An 18,719-nucleotide genomic window follows, 5' to 3' on the forward strand; every position below is an offset into this window, starting at 1 on the left:
TTATTTGACAGAGAGAAATCACAAGTAGATGGAGAGGCAGGCATAGAGAGAGGGAAGCAGGCTCCCTGCTGAGCAGAGAGCCCGATGCGGGACTCGATCCCAGGACCCTGAGATCATGACCTGAGCCGAAGGCAGCGGCTTAAACCACTGAGCCACCCAGGCGCCCTGATAGATAATTTCTAAGGGATGGACCAAATTTAGGCCATACATGTACAACCCACCATCAGGCAAATACAACCCACCAGCTATACTATTATATCATATTGGACATAATGCCTGGCAAATTATAGGTGCCTAAGAAATGCCAATTCACTTCCCTCCTTTGCCTCTAATACTACCACCTCACTTACCATACGTGGGAAGGCCCTGAGCAAAGAGGCAGGAAAGGCAGTAATCCCCAGTGTTGTCCCAGCCTTCTAGTGGATCAAGGAGGAAAAGGATGGTATCCGCGACTTTGGCCATGTCTAAAACAGTGTGCAGATCTCCTGGACATATAAAACAAAGTTGGTGGGAAGCACTGTTTGACACCAGCACATTATACTATTAAGAATATTACCACTACTCAAAACAAAACAAGAGAAGATACAGTTGTATGCTCTAACCTGGCCTTGCAGATGTGAAAAACCACCGATGTTTCAAGCGGGGGCATAACAGCATAAAGCTATGGGTGCTTCCCCATTCATTCAAGTGTACTGTTCCGGTGTCCTTATCCTGAAGCAACCGAAAGGCCTCTGGCAGGGAAATCCTGTCATGCAGGGGCACCACCAGTACCTGATGAGGAGGACCATCCTTGCAGCCCAGCTGTCTCTTCTCTGCCAGAACCTAATAGAATGAATCGATGTATTGCCTTTCCCACAGTATGCAGTCAAATGCTCTACCACTGAGCTATACCCCCGCCTTTCCCACAGTATGGATGCCCCTTCCTCACCCCAGACTCCCCACTCCCAGCCACCGCATTTTCCTTGTAAAAAAGCACGTATGCCTGGAGAGTGGGCCGGAACTCGGACCAAGGCAAAGAATGCCTTAGCGTGCGCATAGATCTGCACGCCTGACACGTGATATCCCCAGCCCCCTCCAAGGGTCATATTTTTTAGTTCGAGGCATTATCCGCCTAGAACGCTTGTGAAGTCACACCACTCCCCAATCCTTGCTCCTCTCACCGCCTCCTTCTTCTGCTTTCGGAGTTGGCTCGCGCGATGCCTCTGGTCCACTCTGCTGAGCTCTTTCCTCACCTTTTTGCTTAGGGTTTTCAGCGGTAGACGACCTAGAATAAGATCAGTAAGTGATCTTGTGCAAGGTACCAGAGGGTCAAAAAAGAGGACCCTCTCCGCCAACTTTAGGGCCTCGGCGCGGGGTCCAGGCCACACGTAGGAGCTCAATCTGGACATAAAGCAAAGCAGTTAATATAGACTAAACAGCCCTTCTTCCTCCAACCCTATCTTCTCACCCTTGCCGTCCCGCTGCGCGGATCCCCGACCCCGATGGCGCCCGCCCTTATGAGCTTTATTCTGCTGCTTCAGCGGCCCAGAACGGTGAGCCGCCATGCCGCCACTCACGTGTACCCAGTCAGCACTAGTTCCGGGCCGGACCAAGCGCTTCCGGTCCCCCTCAGGGCAGTCATCTCCGTGGCGGGGCGGGGCTCACCATTTCCTCTCGCGAGAGTTTTCCCAACCAGGCTCGGAGTGTCAGACGCTCGCGTTAGTGCAAAACCGCCGAGTTAACTTTTCCCGGACCGCGGTTTGCGGCTGGGAACCTTGAAAAATCGCATGTAGATTCGAGGTTGGGGCTCTAGGTCCTGGAGGGATTTTTTGCTACATGTATTTTCATTTTTTGCGTTATCAAGTTGTATCACTTAGGAAGCTGTTGAAGTTTCTCCATTCGTGCGAAAGAGGGCTAAGACCCTTCTCTCACCTAGATTTTTGCACGTAGCTCCTCAGTTTGCAGAAGCAGCAACATCAGGTGTTATAATTTTGAGCCACCCTTTCTTTCTCTTCGGGGACTCAAGGCTACAAGGCAAATAGCGTGGCAGGCACTTCTCTCACCTTCACGGGTTCCGTACAAGTTCCCGCTGATCTCAGTTATTCCAATCTGCGTCCCCCCCCCTTTCACACAGCTTCAGGAAGGACGGGACAGAGAGGGAGAGCTGGCCTTGACACTCGAGCCCTCCGGGGGATTTAGAGGAAAGAGGGAGCTCTGGCCTTTCAGCCAGAATAACGCTGGCTTCCCCGTAGTCGTACTCGAGGCGCGAGGGACCCCGGTCCTCCCCGTCGGGAAGACGAGGGAGTAGAAATACAAGCGCGTCTAGCTGGGTTAAGGCCAGCTCCGATGTGAGCAACTTTCCCGCAGCCATGGGGTCCGGGACACGCCAACCACTCAGCGAAGGGCTGCGCGGAACTGGCTGCAGGCGCTCACAATGCGAGTTCGCACCTTCGGGGCGGGTGCCAGCGCGTTGCCATGACAGCGGCACGCGAGGCGCGCGCCCGGGGGCCCGCCACCCCCAGGCGCGCGCGGCCTCCCCCCCGCCCCGACCCCCCCACTCCTGGTTGCAGAGCGCACCCCCCGCCCCCGGCTGTGGGAAGGGGCCGGGCCAGCCTCCTGACGTCTGTGCGGGGTTTGAAGATGGCTGCGGAGCCCAGCACCGGGCAGTGGCTGCGGCGGCGGCGGCGGGCTGGAAGCGCGGCAGGCGGGGGCTCCGCCTAGCGCGTGGGGCGCTGAGCAGAGAGGCGCGGAGGCGACGAGGGCGCGCGGGGGGCTTGGGGGGGCAGCTTGGCGTCGCCTCCCCGCCACCCGCCGCACCATGGGCAGCGCGGAGGACGCAGTTAAAGAGAAACTGCTGTGGAACGTGAAAAAGGAGGTAAAGTCGGGGCAAGGACCCCTTGGGGCTCGCGTCCCTGCCCGCGGGCCCGGGACTGGGGGGCCTCGAGAAGGTTCTCGCTTCTCCCTCCCGGGCGCGAGCGCTCACGGCCTGGTGCCCGGCAGGGGCGGGGTCCTGGACTGGCTGCGGCTCCCGCCTTTCTCCCGGATATGGGGACAGCACCCCTCGGTCCGAGGGGCCAGGGCGGCGCTCCGGCGCTTGTTTGCTCCGCTATCCCGCAGTTCCCCGCCCTGTGACGGCAACAGCCCTGGGAGACCAAGGTCGGGGGAGGGGCGGCGGCGATTTCTTGGAGAGGTGGTACTGACCATTCATTGCCGGTGCCTCCTGGAGAGGGGGCGGGGCCCCGCGGAGCCCCGGCAGAACGCTAAGCGGGTGGTTTGGGGGCTTAGCTCCGGTTTGCCCAAACCCAATTCAGGGATCCCTCTGGGAAGTGAGTCGCGGCTTCGGGAGGGTTCGTCCCACACCTCACTGCTTCTCACTCCACGCCCACCTCCCTACCCGGAGACCACGGGGGGCGGGGGCGGGTTGAGAATGGTTTTTATGGCTCAGATTTTTTGCCCGCTTGAGGACTCCCCACCCCGACACCAAATGTCAGGAAGAAGGGAGTCCTCCCCTCTACTACTGTCTTTTACGTTGGCGCTGCCCTAAAGCCCATTTCAATTTCATTGTGTTGGTGTGGGGGGGGTAGCCATATGAATGACTCACCGAGTATGAGAGCTGGAGAGCTCAAACCTGCAGCGTGAATTAGAATGGATTAGGCCTCTGGAACCATGAACTCCCCACCTACCTTTGTGGCTGTCTTCTACCAGAGGTGCAATCTCCATGAGGGCAGGAAACCCATCTGTTTTGTCCTGTTCTGTGTCCAGGACCTGGCACACAGTAGGCCTTCAATGAGTATTTGGTAAATATCTTGGAGACTGCAAGATGGTGGGCATTCATAACCTTGGAATACTCTGAACCTAGCTCTGTGTGATTGAATAAGTTACCTAACCTTTTTGAGTTTTAATTTCTTCATGTCTGAAAGAAGGATGTGTACTTCATATCTAAAAGTTTACCATATTGGCTCCTTTACTCTTTCCTAGAGTTTCAGGATTAGAGAAGACTATGGGTTCTCAAACTTCTGGAAGGCTCTGGATGGTTCTCCTGCATTAACTATGGCCTGTCCACTGTGCCCTAACATTTATTTGTTCCCCTGTCTCTTGTTTGAAGAAGAATAGTTGAAAGCATCACCTTTTCGAGCTCTGTGTGAGAAGCTCCCTCATGACTTTCCTGTGGAGTGGCCAAGAAAGTATTTTAGGCCAGGAGTATTATCAGATCAGCATTCAAACCCCAGCCCTGGTCTCCCTAAGGAAAAGGGAAATCCCAGTTCTCAGGTTATCCTAAGGAAACAAGCAATCTAGTGACAGAGACTCATGTGAACAATATAAACAAGAACAAAAAGCTAACCTTGCCCAAACTATGGACATATGTGCTAGGATTGTTGGTGTGATCCAAATTTAGAGTTGATCAGTGTTTAGGAAAGATTTCTGAGAAGACCGTGATTCTTTTTTCTTTTCTTTCTTTTTTTTTTTTTTTAAAGATTTTATTTATTTATTTGACAGAGAGAAATCACAAGTAGATGGAGAGGCAGGCAGAGAGAGAGAGAGAGGGAAGCAGGCTCCCTGCCGAGCAGAGAGCCCGATGCGGGACTCGATCCCAGGACCCTGAGATCATGACCTGAGCCGAAGGCAGCGGCTTAACCCACTGAGCCACCCAGGCGCCCCCGTGATTCTTTTTTCAATACTTAGAAGGCTCTTTTTTTTTTTTTTTTTAAGATTTTATTTATTTATTTGACAGACAGAGATTACAAGTAGGCAGTCAGAGAGAGGAGGAAGCAGGCTCCCTGATGAGCAGAGAGCCCGATGTGGGGCTCTGATCCCAGGACCCTGGGATCATGACCTGAGCTGAAGGCAGAGGCTTTAACCCATTGAGCCACCCAGGAGCCCCTAGAAGGCTCTTTGTACTACTCCAAGAATGATCCCTAAACAAATATGAGAAAAATCCAAAATATGTCACAGCTATGTGTATTACCTGACAAAGTTTAACCTTCTCTCAATTCTTAGTTCCTTTCTGCCTTCAGCAGCTGATTTAGAGGGAAACATATCCTTTCCTCCTCTGTGAGTAGAAACATTGGGGGAAATTTTTAGGCAAGGCTGGTCTCTCAACACAAAACCTCTGGTGTAATTCTTGAGTAATCTGTAAGTTCTTCAAACCCCAAAATCTGCCCTTCCCTCCTGTTTCAGATGCCTGCAGGTTGTTTGAGCTGTGACTTAATGCTCTGTTTAATACAAACGCTCCTTGGGAAGAAATCTAGGAAACTTTTAGCAGTTTAGAGTGCAGGATCAATCTGATTTCCCTCTACCTCACCGCTAATCATTAGCAGTTTCCAGTAGAGAGAAGCTTCCAGGTCCTTCCTCCCTCCTCCCCAGGCTTTAGAAGCTTTTCCATTCTCCAAACTATACAGTCCTAGGTGAGGACCTTGGGAATGAAGTCAGCATCGAACACTGCATGCCTTGTCCAAAGAATGGCAAAGACACACACTGCCCAGAGCTTACTTGATCTGTAAGATTTTATACTGGGATTGAGGTAATCCATCCCTCTAATCTCCTGTATTAGTAGCTGTCTTTTGGCAGGTTCCACCAGGACATCAAAAGTGCTTGACTTAAGTGTTGGGAGCAACTAAAACCTCATACATTGCTGATGGGAGTGTAAATTTGTATAACTACTTTGGAGAACTGTTTAGCAAAATCTAGCAAAGTAGAATATAGGTATCAAATGCCTTGTCTAGAAATATAAATCCAAAGAAATGAGCACCTATGTTCAATAACAGATGTATCTGTAATGTTCATGGCAGCGCTGTTCATGTTAGCCCCCAATTTTTTTTTTTTTTCTTAAAGATTTTATTTATTTATCAGAGAGAGAGGGGGGGAGAGAGCGAGCACAGGCAGACAGAATGGCAGGCAGAGGCAGAGGGAGAAGCAGGCTCCCTGCTGAGCAAGGAGCCCGACGCGGGACTCGATCCCAGGACGCTGGGATCACGACCTGAGCTGAAGGCAGCCGCTCAACCAACTGAGCCACCCAGGCGTCCCTGTTAGCCCCAAATTTAAAACTACCCACATGTCAGTCAATTGCAGTGTAATTGTGGTAACACAACAGAGAATGAATGCATACAACATACATACATACAACATGAACACATCTTACAGTCATACCAGAGAGCAGAAGAAACCCAGTCACAAAACACTACACACTGATTTCATCTATAAAAAGTATAAAAAAAACTTACAAAAGGGCTCTATGATGTAAGAAGTCAGGATAAGCAGATATCCTTGATGGTAGTGACTGGAAGGAAGTATGACATTGGTGGGTGCTTGGGGGTGCTGGTCACATGTTCTGTTTCTGCATCTGTATATTGGTTTGACAGGTGTGTTCAGCTTGTAAAAATTCATCAAGCTATATAATCACGATACATACTTTTTTCTGTAGTTTTACTATCCATCAATAAAAAGGCTGTATGTGTATATGGTTTTTTTTTTTTTTTTAAAGATTTTATTTATTTATTTGACAGAGAGAGATCACAAGTAGGCAGAAAGGCAGGCAGAGAGAGAGAGGAGGAGGAAACAGGCTCCCTGCCGAGCAGAGAGCCCGATGTGGGACTCGATCCCAGGACCCTGAGATCATGACCTGAGCCGAAGGCAGCGGCTTAACCCACTGAGCCACCCAGGCGCCCCTTAAAGTGCGTTCTTAAAGAAAGATGTGACTGCTCATCTTAGAAGGTAACTGGAAGCTTTTATATCCAGGTAGGAACCAAAACATCAGGGTTTTATTGAGACAGAAAGAAGGCTGGGCTTGCAAGCATGTGGAGAATGTCTCTGAGGCCTGGATGAACCTCCCCCTAACCTTGGAGCAGAGGAAGTAAATGAGGGGCAGGTTGCTTATCTACATCCTGTAGTGAGCTAGCTTGTCCCGAAAGGAAAGTGTGTCTGCCCAGAAGCCCTTCGCCAGCGAAGTACAGATGAGCAAACATCATCCTGTCCTCCACAGTGGGACACTTCCTCCTGAACTGCACATCTGCACTGAATGCTTGGTGGACTTATGACCTCTCTTCCTGGTTGCCTTTTCAGGAAGACACTTTGCTTCCACACCTCTTCCATCACTACTTATTCTCCACCCTGCAAGTATCCGAACCCAAACCAGGAGAGCAGGGCCGAGCTATTTACTTGCTCACAGGTCTTGGATTGGAAAAATAAATAAGATGCTGCCCATTTGTCCACAGGTGAAGCAAATCATGGAGGAGGCTGTCACCAGGAAGTTTGTGCATGAGGACAGCAGCCACATCATTGCTCTGTGTGGTGAGTGACTGGGGGCTGATGGGAAGTGGATTGAGAACTGCAGACACTGTTCCAAGCCAAGGAAAGAACAGTCCTCAGGTTTAGTAGTTTTCAGATAGGGCTGCAAGTTAGAATCGAACTCTGAAGCATTTGAGATCTCCCTGGGCCTGGTCCCCGACCTACTGAATCAGGATCTCTAGGGCCCAAGGATCTACATATATCTAGTTCCTTTGATTTTTTTGTGTGCATCAGAGTCACCCAAAGAGCTTGTTAAAACACAGATTCCTGAGTCCCAACCCTGGAATTTCTGATTCTGGTAGGTCTGGGCTGGGCCTGAGAATCTGCATTTCTGACAGAGGGTTCTGATGCTGTTGGTCCACGGACCACACCTTGAAGGCCACTGACCTAGAAAATTCTGGTTTGGGAACCACTGCTATGGTTTGTTTGTTTGTTTTTAAGATTTTATTTATTTATTTGGCAGAGGGATCACAATTAGTCAGAGAGAGGGTGGGGAAGCAGGCTCTTTGCTGAGCAGAGATGCCCCCTCCCCCATGTTGGGCTCAATCCCAGGACCCTAAGATCATGACCTGAGCTGAAGGCAGAGGCTTAACCCACTGAGCCACCCAGGCGCTCCAGCTCTGGTTTATTTTTACTTTAACTTTACAGGAAGGGTTTGTGTTTTGGGTTGCTTTCTGTGCACATCTACATTCTAATTGACCACACCTGTGTTGCTCTGGCATCCCAGCTCTCCAAGCACTGGATTGGGTGCACAACAACATGAGCTACGATAGGAGGGAAAGCCAGAAGCCCTCCTGCCTCACCAGGGGAAAAGTCCGTAATGAACCATCCCTCGCTGTGAAGACTCCTGCCTTTGCAGGGCAAGCCTTTCTACATACACTAGAGTTTTCTTGGATTTCCAGGAATTCAGGTTTCCTTTCAGCTCTCTTTCTGAGGGGACAGCTTGCCATCTCTGTGTTGTTTTCGTTGGCCTCTGAGATTGGTATTTGGGATTTGTGGAAGGGAGGTTGTATATTTCTGAGAGGAAGGAATGGAAGGAGCAAGTAAGGGAAGGAACACTGTTTGACAGTACTGTGGTGAGGCAGATAGAGCTGCCCACCATCAGTCTAGCAACAAATCTGAGGGTTTGCCAGGAGCCAGATCCTGTTCTCCGGATGGGGAAACAACAGTAACGAGGTTGACAGAGTCTCTGCCCCCAAGGGCTTACATTTTGTGGGGAGAGAGACAACCAAATGCACACATAAATATATCCTGTAATAAAGGTATGAAGAAAAATAAGGCAGAGAGGTGAGGGAGAGCAGCTGGGAAGAGATGGCCTGTGAGCAGAGCGTGAATGATAGACTGAGGAATCACGTGAATCCTGGTGCTCTGCTTAATTATGTCATCTTGGACAAGTTTCTTAACTTCTGTCACTCTTAGCTGACTCCCCTAAAAACAGGATGATGATTCCTATATCAAGGAATTTTTATGAGGGATGAGACGATGCATGTGAGTGTTTCTAGCATGGTAAGAGCTCAGGAAATGTCTGTCTTTCCTTCTCTTTTTGGATGTTGAGGCTGAAACTGGGTTTGGAGGATTTGAGTTCCCACCATCTTCCCTTTGGGTAAGTTTCCCAGTTCTTCGAGATGACGTTATGATTCCCAGGTTTATGAGGAGCAATCTAATCTCACCTTTTCTCAGACAAAACCTATTTTAGGGGAGAAGCATGGTAGTCTTGCAGTAAGTGGCTTTGAATAATATTTGAATTCTACTCCTTTCCACCTGTGTTGTGTGCCCTTGACATCAGCCACTTTCTATCATTTTCACCAGAAGGGCTTTGCAGGTGGCCAATTATTCATGACTTAATTCCTTATCCAGACCACATACAACAAATACAGACAACAGAATAAAATAGCGCAAACAGCTTGTGCATGGGCGCTACATGTGAGTGGCCAAGGGGGACTAGGGGAAAGAGAGCCAGGGAGAAGAGTTGTGGGTATCCCACATTCAGGCCAGTTAGGATGAGCAGCAACTGTCAGCTCTCCCTCTGATCAGTACAGGGCCCCCAGGAAGCAGCGGAGCTTTCACTTTTGTCTCCTGCCTGGAAGCCCAGGGTTCTAACAGGCAGAGATAGTACCCTCAAAAGGAATGCTTCTACTTTCAGCCAGGTTTAGATGCTGAAACAGAACAGGGGTCTCTGAAATAGACACAAGTCTCCAAGGTTCTACTGGATCTCAGGAGGTGCCTTCCGTCTGCCAGTGCGAACTTAAATGTCCAAAATCAGACAATGGCCCACATAGGGCACCTGGGTGGCTCAGTGGGTTAAAGCCTCTGCCTTCGGCTCAGGTCATGATCCCAGGGTCCTGAGATCGAGCCCTACATCGGGCTCTCTGCTCAGTGGGGAGCCTGCTTCCCCCACTCTTCTCTGCCTGCCTCTGCCTAATTGTGATCTCTGTCTGTCAAATAAGTAAATAAAATCTAAAAAAAAAAAAAAAAGGTCCGCACAAGAAGCTATCCAGGTCTGGTCTGAGACTGCAGGCAGTGGTGTTGGGGATTGGGGTAAACTGAATATTGCTTGCCCCCGTTCAGCTGCTGCAAGAATGCCAGCCCAGGCTTGCCATGGCCTTTGTTTTATTTTAAGAGAAGCAAGAAGCCTGGGTTTTTATATGAAATTTCCTAATTTTTAAAGATTGATGACTGATTCCCATTGTGTATTTGTTTTAAGTAGGCATCATGCCCAGCATGGAGCGCAACACAGGGCTTGAACTCATGATCAAGAGTTGGACGCTTGAGTGGCTCAGTGGGTTAAAGCATCCTCCTTCGGCTCAGGTCATGATCCCGGGGTCCTGGGATCGAGCCCCACCCACATTGGGGCTCTCTGCTCAGCAGGGAGCTTGCTTCCTCCTCTCTCTCTCTCTCTCTCTCTCTGCCTACTTGTGATCTCTGTCTGTCAAATAAATAAATAAAATCTTAAAAAAAAAAAAAAAAGAGTTGGATGCTTGGGTGCCTGGGTGGCTCAGTGGGTTAAGCTGCTGCCTTCGGCTCAGGTCATGGTCTCAGGGTCCTGGGATTGAGTCCCACATCGGGCTCTCTGCTCAGCAGGGAGCCTGCTTCTCTCTTTCTCTCTCTCTCTGCCTGCCTCTCCATCTACTTGTGATCTCTCTCTCTCTCTCTGTCAAATAAATAAATAAATAAATAAGAGTTGGACACTTAAAGGACTGAGTCACAAAGACACCCCATAGTTCCCATATTTTTTTTTTTAAAGATTTTATTTATTTATTTAACAGAGAGAGAGAGAGAACACAAGCAGGGGGAGTGGGAGAGGGAGAAGCAGGCTTCCCACCTAGCAGGGAGCCCTATGCAGGGCTTGATCCTGGGACCCTGGGGATCATATCCGGAGCCCAAGGCAGACACTTAACAACTGAGCCACCCAAGCGCCCCCTCTGGCTTTTTGAAGACTTGATATGCCAGTCTTCTTCACCGCTGGACAAATGCTCAGAAATGTATTTCTGGTCTGAAGTAGATCCAGTCTTATACTTGCTCCTGCTATTGTCCCAACCACATCCAGAATTCAGCTTTGTTCTGGAAGGAATCAGAGTGTGGAGAGGATACTAAGAGATCCGAACAGAGCAAAGGCTGTGCAGGTTGTGTTAACCATGGAGTGGCCACATTCCCTAGAGAATTGGGGCCCTGGGCCCCTCTGCTCTTGGCAGAGGAGAGCAGGACCTGGGCAAGATGAGCTGCTCTCAGCTTCCTTAGAGTAGAGATATTTGAACTGGAAACAGAATCTTCCCGGAAAGCCTTGGAAATGGAACTGAAGAATCCCGGAGTTGAGCCCTGACCCTGGGCAAACCTAGGGGAGTTGTGCCAGACCACTGTTCCTATTACAGGAGGAGGAGAAGTATGGTTGTTCCTAAACCTGTTTGTCCAGAAGCTGGTCAGGCCCTGTAGGTAGAAACCTTGTGAGGAAGCTTTGCTGGCAAGCTATGGCTAGCAGTGGGGAGGGCTTCTCCCTCCTGCAGGCAGAGGCTGGGTCTTGGGGAGTAAGCCCAAAGCTATCACTGTAGGAAAGGGTTCTCTGATATCACTTTTTTATCTTAAGAAGGCTTGTCAAGTTTGCATTTCATTTCATAATCTGGTCCTTGAAACGTTTAATATAAAGACATACTATTGAATCGAATTAATGCACCTTGATTTCTTTTTTTTTCTTTTTTTAAAGATTTCATTTATTTATTTGACAGAGAAAGAGAGATCACAAGGCAGGCAGAGGGACGGGGGAAGCAGGCTCCCTGCTGAGCAGAGAACCTGATGTGGGGCTCGATCCCAGGACCCTGAGATCATGACCTGAACCAAAGGCAGAGGCCTAACCCACTGAGCCACCCAGGTCCTCTTGCACCTTGATTTCTCTGTGGTTTCTTAAATCCCCAGGTGTAAGCTGATGTCTCCTGCCACCTCCTCCCCCCAAGGGCAAGGGGCTTTCAACCTCTTTTAAGTTTTATTTGATAAGTACCCCCTGTAGGGCTCAAACGCACAACCCCGAGATCAAGAGTCTCCTCCTCTTGAGCTAGCCAGGTGCCCCGGGTGCTTTTAGCTTTTGCTTTGGGGCACCTCAGGGTTAGGGTTAAGCACCAAACTGTCCCAGATTTCGCTTTTGAACTCTGCATTTGTAATAATAATATACATGCTTAAAGAGGACATGTTTACTGTCCCCGTCAGGGATCTGAGGGAATTCAGGCATCAACACTTAAGCATGGAATGTTGCAATGGAGAAGCAATGGAGAAGCTACCATTTCTCTGAACCTGAACCTGCCCTTCTTCAGGCTCCCGGCTGGGTGTGGCTGCCTCCACAGTATTTCTGTGTACTCTGTTCTGATTGGCCACTGACTTTGGATTTTAACCTTTGCTGGGTAGAACAGGTTTTTGCTGGCCTGGCACAGCAGGTTCTCAGACTCAGCATAGAAGGCATTTGGGGTGAGGGGTGCCCTGGTGGCTCAGTCTTTGGGCATCTGCCTTGAGCTCAGATCGTGATCCCAGGGTCCTGGGATCAAGCCTTCATATTGGGGCTCCCTGCTCAGCAGAGAGCCTCCTTCTCTCCCTCTGCTGCTCCCCCTGCTTATGCACGGGCTCACATGCTCTCTCTCCCTCTGTCAAAAAAATAAATATGTAAAATGCTTAAAAAAAAAAAAAAAAAGAAGGCCTTGGGGGCAGGGCCTAGGCCCAGCTCAGGCTTGCCACTCCGTGACCAGAGTCCCAGATCTCCCTGCACAGATCTTAGTGTGAGGATTGCTGCTTCAGGCTGAAGATGAGCCTAATGGGAGATGAGGTGGAGTCTGTGGAGCCTGGAGCGGCACCAGGGCATTATTAACAACCGGCTCCCCGATCCGCGTTGCTAAGCAGCTTTCATTAGCCTGGAAGGTCAGCAGGCTGTGGTGAACTCCTCTGGGGAATGGTGACTCTAACAAGCTGGGAGAGAAGCAGGTGCTGCGGCGGGATTGCCTCTTACCTGAGATGCCACAGCCAGAGTTATTTCAGCACACGCTGATATTCAGACTCCAGGCCGTTTTTAGTCTGTGAAAGGGATTCCTTTTCTCTTCTTCCCACCCAGACTGAATGAACAGCTCACTCTCAGGGTATCTGGCTTCTGCCTTCTATTTGCAAAAAATCAAGTAAGAAGGAATGTCCCCTGGGGAAGGGACTTCTCTCCCCTGCCTTGGGATGAGGCTGAGGGCCTGTGGTGCTGGTGGTCTGTAGCCCAGACACAAGGGTGACCATGGCCAGTTACTCAGCAGCTCTGAACCCACCCCAGGAGGCTGATGGGAGCACTAACAGAGTGACACAGGTAAAACACACAGCGTGGAGCCAGGTATGCATTAGGTGCTCAATAAATGTTGCTCTTATCATCATCACCACCACCACCACCAGCAACTTTCTACTTTGTTCCTCAAAATGATCCTACAGGGTAGGGGGATGGATGAAATAGGTGAAGGGGATTAAGATCACACTAACCGTGGTGATGAGCACTTACTAATGGAACTATTGAATTGTTAGGGTGTACATCTGAAACTAATGTAACACTGCACATTAATTACATTGGAATTAAAAACAGAAAGTGAGGGGCGCCTGGGTGGATCAGTCATTAAGTGTCTACCTTCTGCTCGGGTTGTGATCCCAGGGTCCTGGGATCTAGCCCCACTTCAGGCTCGCCGCTTGCTGGGAATCCTGCCTCTTCTCTCCCTCTCCCACTCTTGCTTGTGTTCCCTCTCTCACTATGTCTCTCTCTGTCAAATAAATAAATAGATTTTTTTTTAAAGATTTTATTTATTTATTTGACAGAGAGAAATCACAAGTAGACTGAGAGGCAGGCAGAGAGAGAGAGAGGGAAGCAGACTCCCTGCTGAGCAGAGAGGGGGAAAAAAAATTAATAAATAAAAAAAATAAAAGGAAACTAGAGGCACCTGGATGGCTCGGTGGGTTAAAGCCTCTGCCTTTGGCTCAGGTCATGATCTCAGGGTCCTGGGATCGAGCCCCGAGTCAGGCTTTCTGCTCAGCGGGGAACCTGCTTCCTCCTCTCTCTCTGCCTGCCTCTCTGCCTACTTGTGATCTCTGTCGAATAAATAAATAAAATCTTAAAAAAATAAAATAAAATAAAAATGAAACTAATCCCTTATCATATATATGGTTTGCAATATTTTTTTTAAAAAAGGAAAAAAGTTTTACTAATTTTGTAGGTGCACTCAAGTTATTATATACATCTTTTTTTTTTTTTTTAAAGATTTTATTTATTTGAGAGAGAGAGAATGAGAGAGAGAGAGCATGAGATGGGGAAAGGTCAGAGGGAGAAGCAGACTCTGCCTAGCAGGCAGACCGATACAGGACTCGATCCTGGGATTCCAGGATCATGACCTGAGCCGAAGGCAGTCGCCCAACCAACTGAGCCACCCAGGCACCCCTATTATATACATCTTTTAAAAAGAGTCTTTTACAGATATGTATTGAAATAGTCATAGATAAAAATATATGATATCTAAAATTTACTTCAGGATGATCTGGGGATAAGTGAAAAAGTGGTTAGAGATGGTATAGCTGAAACAAGATGGGTCATGACTTGACCATTGCTTGGATTAGATGATAGGTACATGGTGTTCATTCTGTCATTCTTTTTACTTGGTATATATTTGGTATTTTCCATAATGAAGTTAAAAAAAAAAAAAGGGTCGCCTGGGTGGCTCAGTGGTTAAGGATCTGCCTTCGGCTGCTGATCCCACGGTTCTGGGGTCAAGCCCTGCATTGGGCTCCCTATGCAGGGAACCTGCTTCTCCTTCTCCCACTCCTCCTGCTTATGTTCCCTCTCTTGCTGTGTCTCTGTCAAATAAATATATAAAATCCTTAAAAAGATTAAAATAAATAAAAGGAGGAGGAAGAGATATAATGAGTAATGACAACTCTCCTGAGAAATTTTTCATAAAGGGGAGCATCTAAATGGCTCAATACCTGAATGGGGATATAGGACCAAGGGTGGTGGGTTTTGTTTTTTGTTTTTGGGGTTTGTTTTTTTTTTTTTTGAGTCGGAGAAGCTACAGAATATTTATGTGCAAATGGGGAGAACCTAATAGGGAAACATTAAAGATACAGGGAAGGGAAGTGATGTTTGCTGGAATCATGTCCTTGAGAGGTGAAAGGGGCTGAAACCCAGTATGTTGGTAGACAGAGTACTGTAGAGAACAGCACAGCCAGACCATCTATAGGGACAGGAGAGAAGGCAGGGGTTGGGCCTGAGGTGTGGGGAAGAAAGGCACCAATGTGAATGATACCTTCAGGGTACTTGAGAAGTAATAAAGGAGACTTTTGTACCTCTGCATAGCCTGTTGCTTGTAGTCACTCAAAACCTATTGAGATGGGACCTGTTCACTTCCCTCACTGCAGCTGAAGCTCAGAGAGATTTAGCGGTTTGCACAAAGTCAAATAGCTAGTAGGAATCCCTATCCCTCTTGCTCCAAAGCCAGTGCTACCCAGGGATGGGTCTGCCCGTGTGGCCTACCTAGGAGAGAGCCTTGAGGTTGGGGCATTGAGTTGCAGTTGGCCCCTGTGGAGACATGGCTGGTTCATGTCACCAAGCAGTGGACTTGTGGTATTCAGGGATACTCTGGGAGACAGTGGATCCCTTGCTGAGCTGAGCGAGACCAGCTCTGGCCTGCTTCCCTGCAAAGCCACGGTGAGTGCTGTACTTGCAGATTCTGCCCTACGTCTCCATCAGGGCAAAGAAGATAGGTATATGTGGTAGGAATTTCATTTTCCTCACCTGCCGGGTTCTGGACTATCAGGGCCATGCTTTCTCCTCACAAAAACCTGAATGGGAGCGTTGCTTTCTTGTCTTAGGGCACTGAACAGGGCCGAGTGCCCCGGAAAGCTGAAGTAGTCAGCGTCACTAGTGCCGGCTGAGAGAAAGTATACTCTAGTTACCATAGAAATGCTCATTCCAGGTGAAAGTAACTGTTACAGATCAATGGGTGGAAATAGCCAGCCGGGGAAGTGGGGAGGAGAGAGATAGATGATGCCTGCCCTCTCCCCTTTGCCCTTCCCACTTCATCTGCTACATTCAAAATACTGATTTCTCCCCTTGGCAGTTGGAGGAAGTTCCTACTTAAAAAAAGGCTGCCCATCCCACCTGTTCCTTTATCTCCAGGGAGGGTGCTATTCTTTTGGCAGTCTTGATTCCACCATCTAAGCCATTCAGCTTTTATTATTTATTTATTTATTTACTTACTTACTTACTTATTTATTTTGCCATTCAGCTTTTAAATATTCTGCTCTAGGGGCACCTGGCTGTCTCAGTGGAGTGTGCGTCTCTCGATCTCGGGGTCATGAGTTTGAGCCCCATGTGCACCATAGAGCTTACTTTAAAAATATTTTTTAGAGGCGCCTGGGTAACTCAATGAGTTAAGCCTCTGCCTTCAGCTCAGGTCATGATCTCAGGGTCCTGGGATCGAGCCCCGCATTGGGTTCTCTGCTTAGCGGAGAGCCTGTTTCCCCCTCTTTCTCTCTGCATGCCTCTCTGCCTACTTGTGGTCTCTCTCTCTCTGTGTCAAATAAAATAAATAAAATCTTTAAATAAATATATAAAATACTTTTTAATGGGCACCTGGGTGGCTCAGTTGGTTAAGTATCTACCTTCAGCTTGGGTCATGATCCCAGGATCCTGGGATCGAATCCCGTGTCCAGCTCCCTACTCATCAGGGAGTCTGCCCCAACCCCTGCTCATGCTCATGTGCGTGCTCGCTCTCTCTCAAATAAATAAGATATTTTAAAAATTTTACTAATAAAATTTTAAAAATAAAATTCTGCTCGTGTCCTCAAAAACTCCAGGATCCAAACCAGCCACCTGTGGCTGACTGCTCCACTCAGCACCATCCTCACTTGGGTTCTCTATGGAGACTACAACCAAACGCCCCCTTTGCACAGATGGCAGCCAGCAGAGGTGGGGGAGCAGAAATTACTTGCCACACCTGCTCTTTCCATTACCAGCCCTTCGTGGCTCAGAGCCTTGGGCTTAGCCTTCATGTCAGACTGTGCTAGCTCTGGATGCAGTGTCCCTACATCTCAACCAACTGGCCTGGTTCTCTGGAGGACATTCAGTGGATCCCCCAATTACCAGGCCCCTTGGCTACTAAGCACAGTTTTAAACATAGGTATGTATGTGAGAGCCAGGGTTGTTGCTGAGGTTCCCTGGGCTGATTGAGGATCCTTCTCAACCACTGCTGCCTATCCTGGGCAGCCATAGTTTTAGGCCATTCTTCTGGCCCCTTGAGCTACCTCAGCTTGTCTTACCTGCTGAATGGTTTTTCTGGTCTGTGGCTAAGCTCAGTAGAGCCCATGTGCTCTTGGGAGGGTGGGGAACCAAGCCAGTTGGGAGGGATTACTGAGGGACCTGGTGAAGGACTGGATGCCCATGGACAGACCCAGCCTTTTTGGGTTTTGTGAGTTTTGGTTCACCTCCAGGCTAGAGAAAGTATCTTGCATCATCTCATTATAGAATCATGGGATCTGGGTTGGAATTGTCACCTGTTTAATTATTATGATTAGTATTCTGATTGGGTAATATGTTACCTGGTTCAAAAATCAAAAGTGTACAAAAAGTGTACAGTGTAAAGTTTACTCCTTTTTTTTTTAAATATTTTATTTATTTATTTGACAGAGAGACATCACAAGTAGACAGAGAGGCAGGCAGAGAGAGAGAGAGGGAAGCAGGCTCCCTGCCAAGCAGAGAGCCCGATGCGGGACTCGATCCCAGGACCCTGAGATCATGACCTGAGCCGAAGGCAGCGGCTCAACCCACTGAGCCACCCAGGCGCCCCTAAAGTTTACTCCTTTACCTGGCTCCGTTCACCCACTTTTCCTCCACTTACCCATTTGCACATTGGTAACCGCTACCACTTTTTGTTTCTTATGCATCCTTCCAGAATTTTTTATCCTAGTAATAGAAATTATATTCTTTGTTTCCGTACACACACACTTTTTGTAACAAAAAAGTATGCAGTCATACTTCTTGCTTTAGGGGACACTTCACTGTTAGTTCCTAGAAAACACCCTCACTCATTTTCAGAGCTGTGGAATAATCCGTTGTATGAATATACCATATTTACTTAACCCATTCCCGTTGATGGACACGAGGATAGTTTCCAGTCTCTTGCTGTTGCAACTAAGTAATCTTGCAGTGATATCTGTAGACTAGATTCTCAGAAGAGGGGTTACCAGGTCCGAGGTTATTTGCACTACTGAGAGAGAGTGCCACACTGCCTGCAGAGGAGCAGGGAAGGGAAAGTCAGCCCTCCACACGGCAAGGTCTGAGAAGATTCAGTTACTTCCTGGGGCCCTTCCATCTCTGTATACCAATGTCTCCTCTTCTAAATTGGATTCCTTGGAATGGTTAAATCAGTGTGTAAGGATTTGTGGGAGGGAGTCCTAGAGGAGTCTCTTAGCACTTGTGGTCTTCATCCCATTTAGCATTATTTAAGCCCCATAACTTAATAGGCATTATTGGAACATCAGAGACTGGTGAGGGAAAGTTCCAGGGCTAGTCATGGCCTGTAATTCCCAGCTTTTCCCTGCGAAGATGATGCCAGACCTTTTGGGAGAGATGTCCACAGCAAGGCTTATAGTTCTTGTTGTTCCCCGAGGCTGTTTGTCAGTGGGATGGAATAACAGAGCAGAGAGGGTTCCGTGGGCTCAGCTGGCACCATGGCTCCAAAGTTCTACTGGAAGACCAACGTGAGGAGAGAGAGGGTTGTGCTTATGGAACCACGTCTGTTTGTGTGTTTTGATTTATTCACCCAAACCTTTCTACTCCAACCAATGACCAAAAATAGTATTGATTTGTGTTACTTAGTATATATTTGTCTCATATGACATAAGCTAGATGATGTCAGGGATGTCTCATCCCTCTTCTGGTGGACCCAGAGTGGCTATAGGTAGTACAAGGA

General features: G+C 48.5%; 2 protein-coding genes across 5 annotated transcripts in view; one reads left to right on the forward strand and one right to left on the reverse strand.

The window, feature by feature from the left end:
* Positions 1–1,591, reverse strand: part of TSR1 (TSR1 ribosome maturation factor) — an 11,442-nt gene extending 9,851 nt beyond the window's left edge. The window contains exons 1-4 of the mRNA XM_059379057.1: positions 1,448–1,591; positions 1,161–1,264; positions 603–822; positions 351–485 (exon numbers count right to left, since the gene is read on the reverse strand). Coding sequence (XP_059235040.1) covers positions 351–485; positions 603–822; positions 1,161–1,264; positions 1,448–1,544 — 556 coding nt within the window. The 5' untranslated portion in view covers positions 1,545–1,591. The remainder of the gene's footprint in view (positions 1–350; positions 486–602; positions 823–1,160; positions 1,265–1,447) is intronic.
* A 989-nt stretch (positions 1,592–2,580) lies between these two features.
* The window catches only part of SGSM2 (small G protein signaling modulator 2), a 36,803-nt gene continuing 20,664 nt past the window's right edge, over positions 2,581–18,719 (forward strand). For all 4 annotated transcript variants that reach the window (XR_009400514.1, XM_059380915.1, XM_059380916.1 and 1 more), the window contains exons 1-2: positions 2,581–2,854; positions 7,191–7,266. Coding sequence is in view for 3 of the 4 variants with exons in the window: in XM_059380915.1 (XP_059236898.1) it covers positions 2,798–2,854; positions 7,191–7,266 (133 nt within the window). In the remaining variant the exon portion in view is untranslated. The remainder of the gene's footprint in view (positions 2,855–7,190; positions 7,267–18,719) is intronic.

Source organism: Mustela nigripes, chromosome 16 (genome assembly GCF_022355385.1).
Source record: "Mustela nigripes isolate SB6536 chromosome 16, MUSNIG.SB6536, whole genome shotgun sequence".
Lineage (NCBI taxonomy): Eukaryota > Metazoa > Chordata > Mammalia > Carnivora > Mustelidae > Mustela > Mustela nigripes.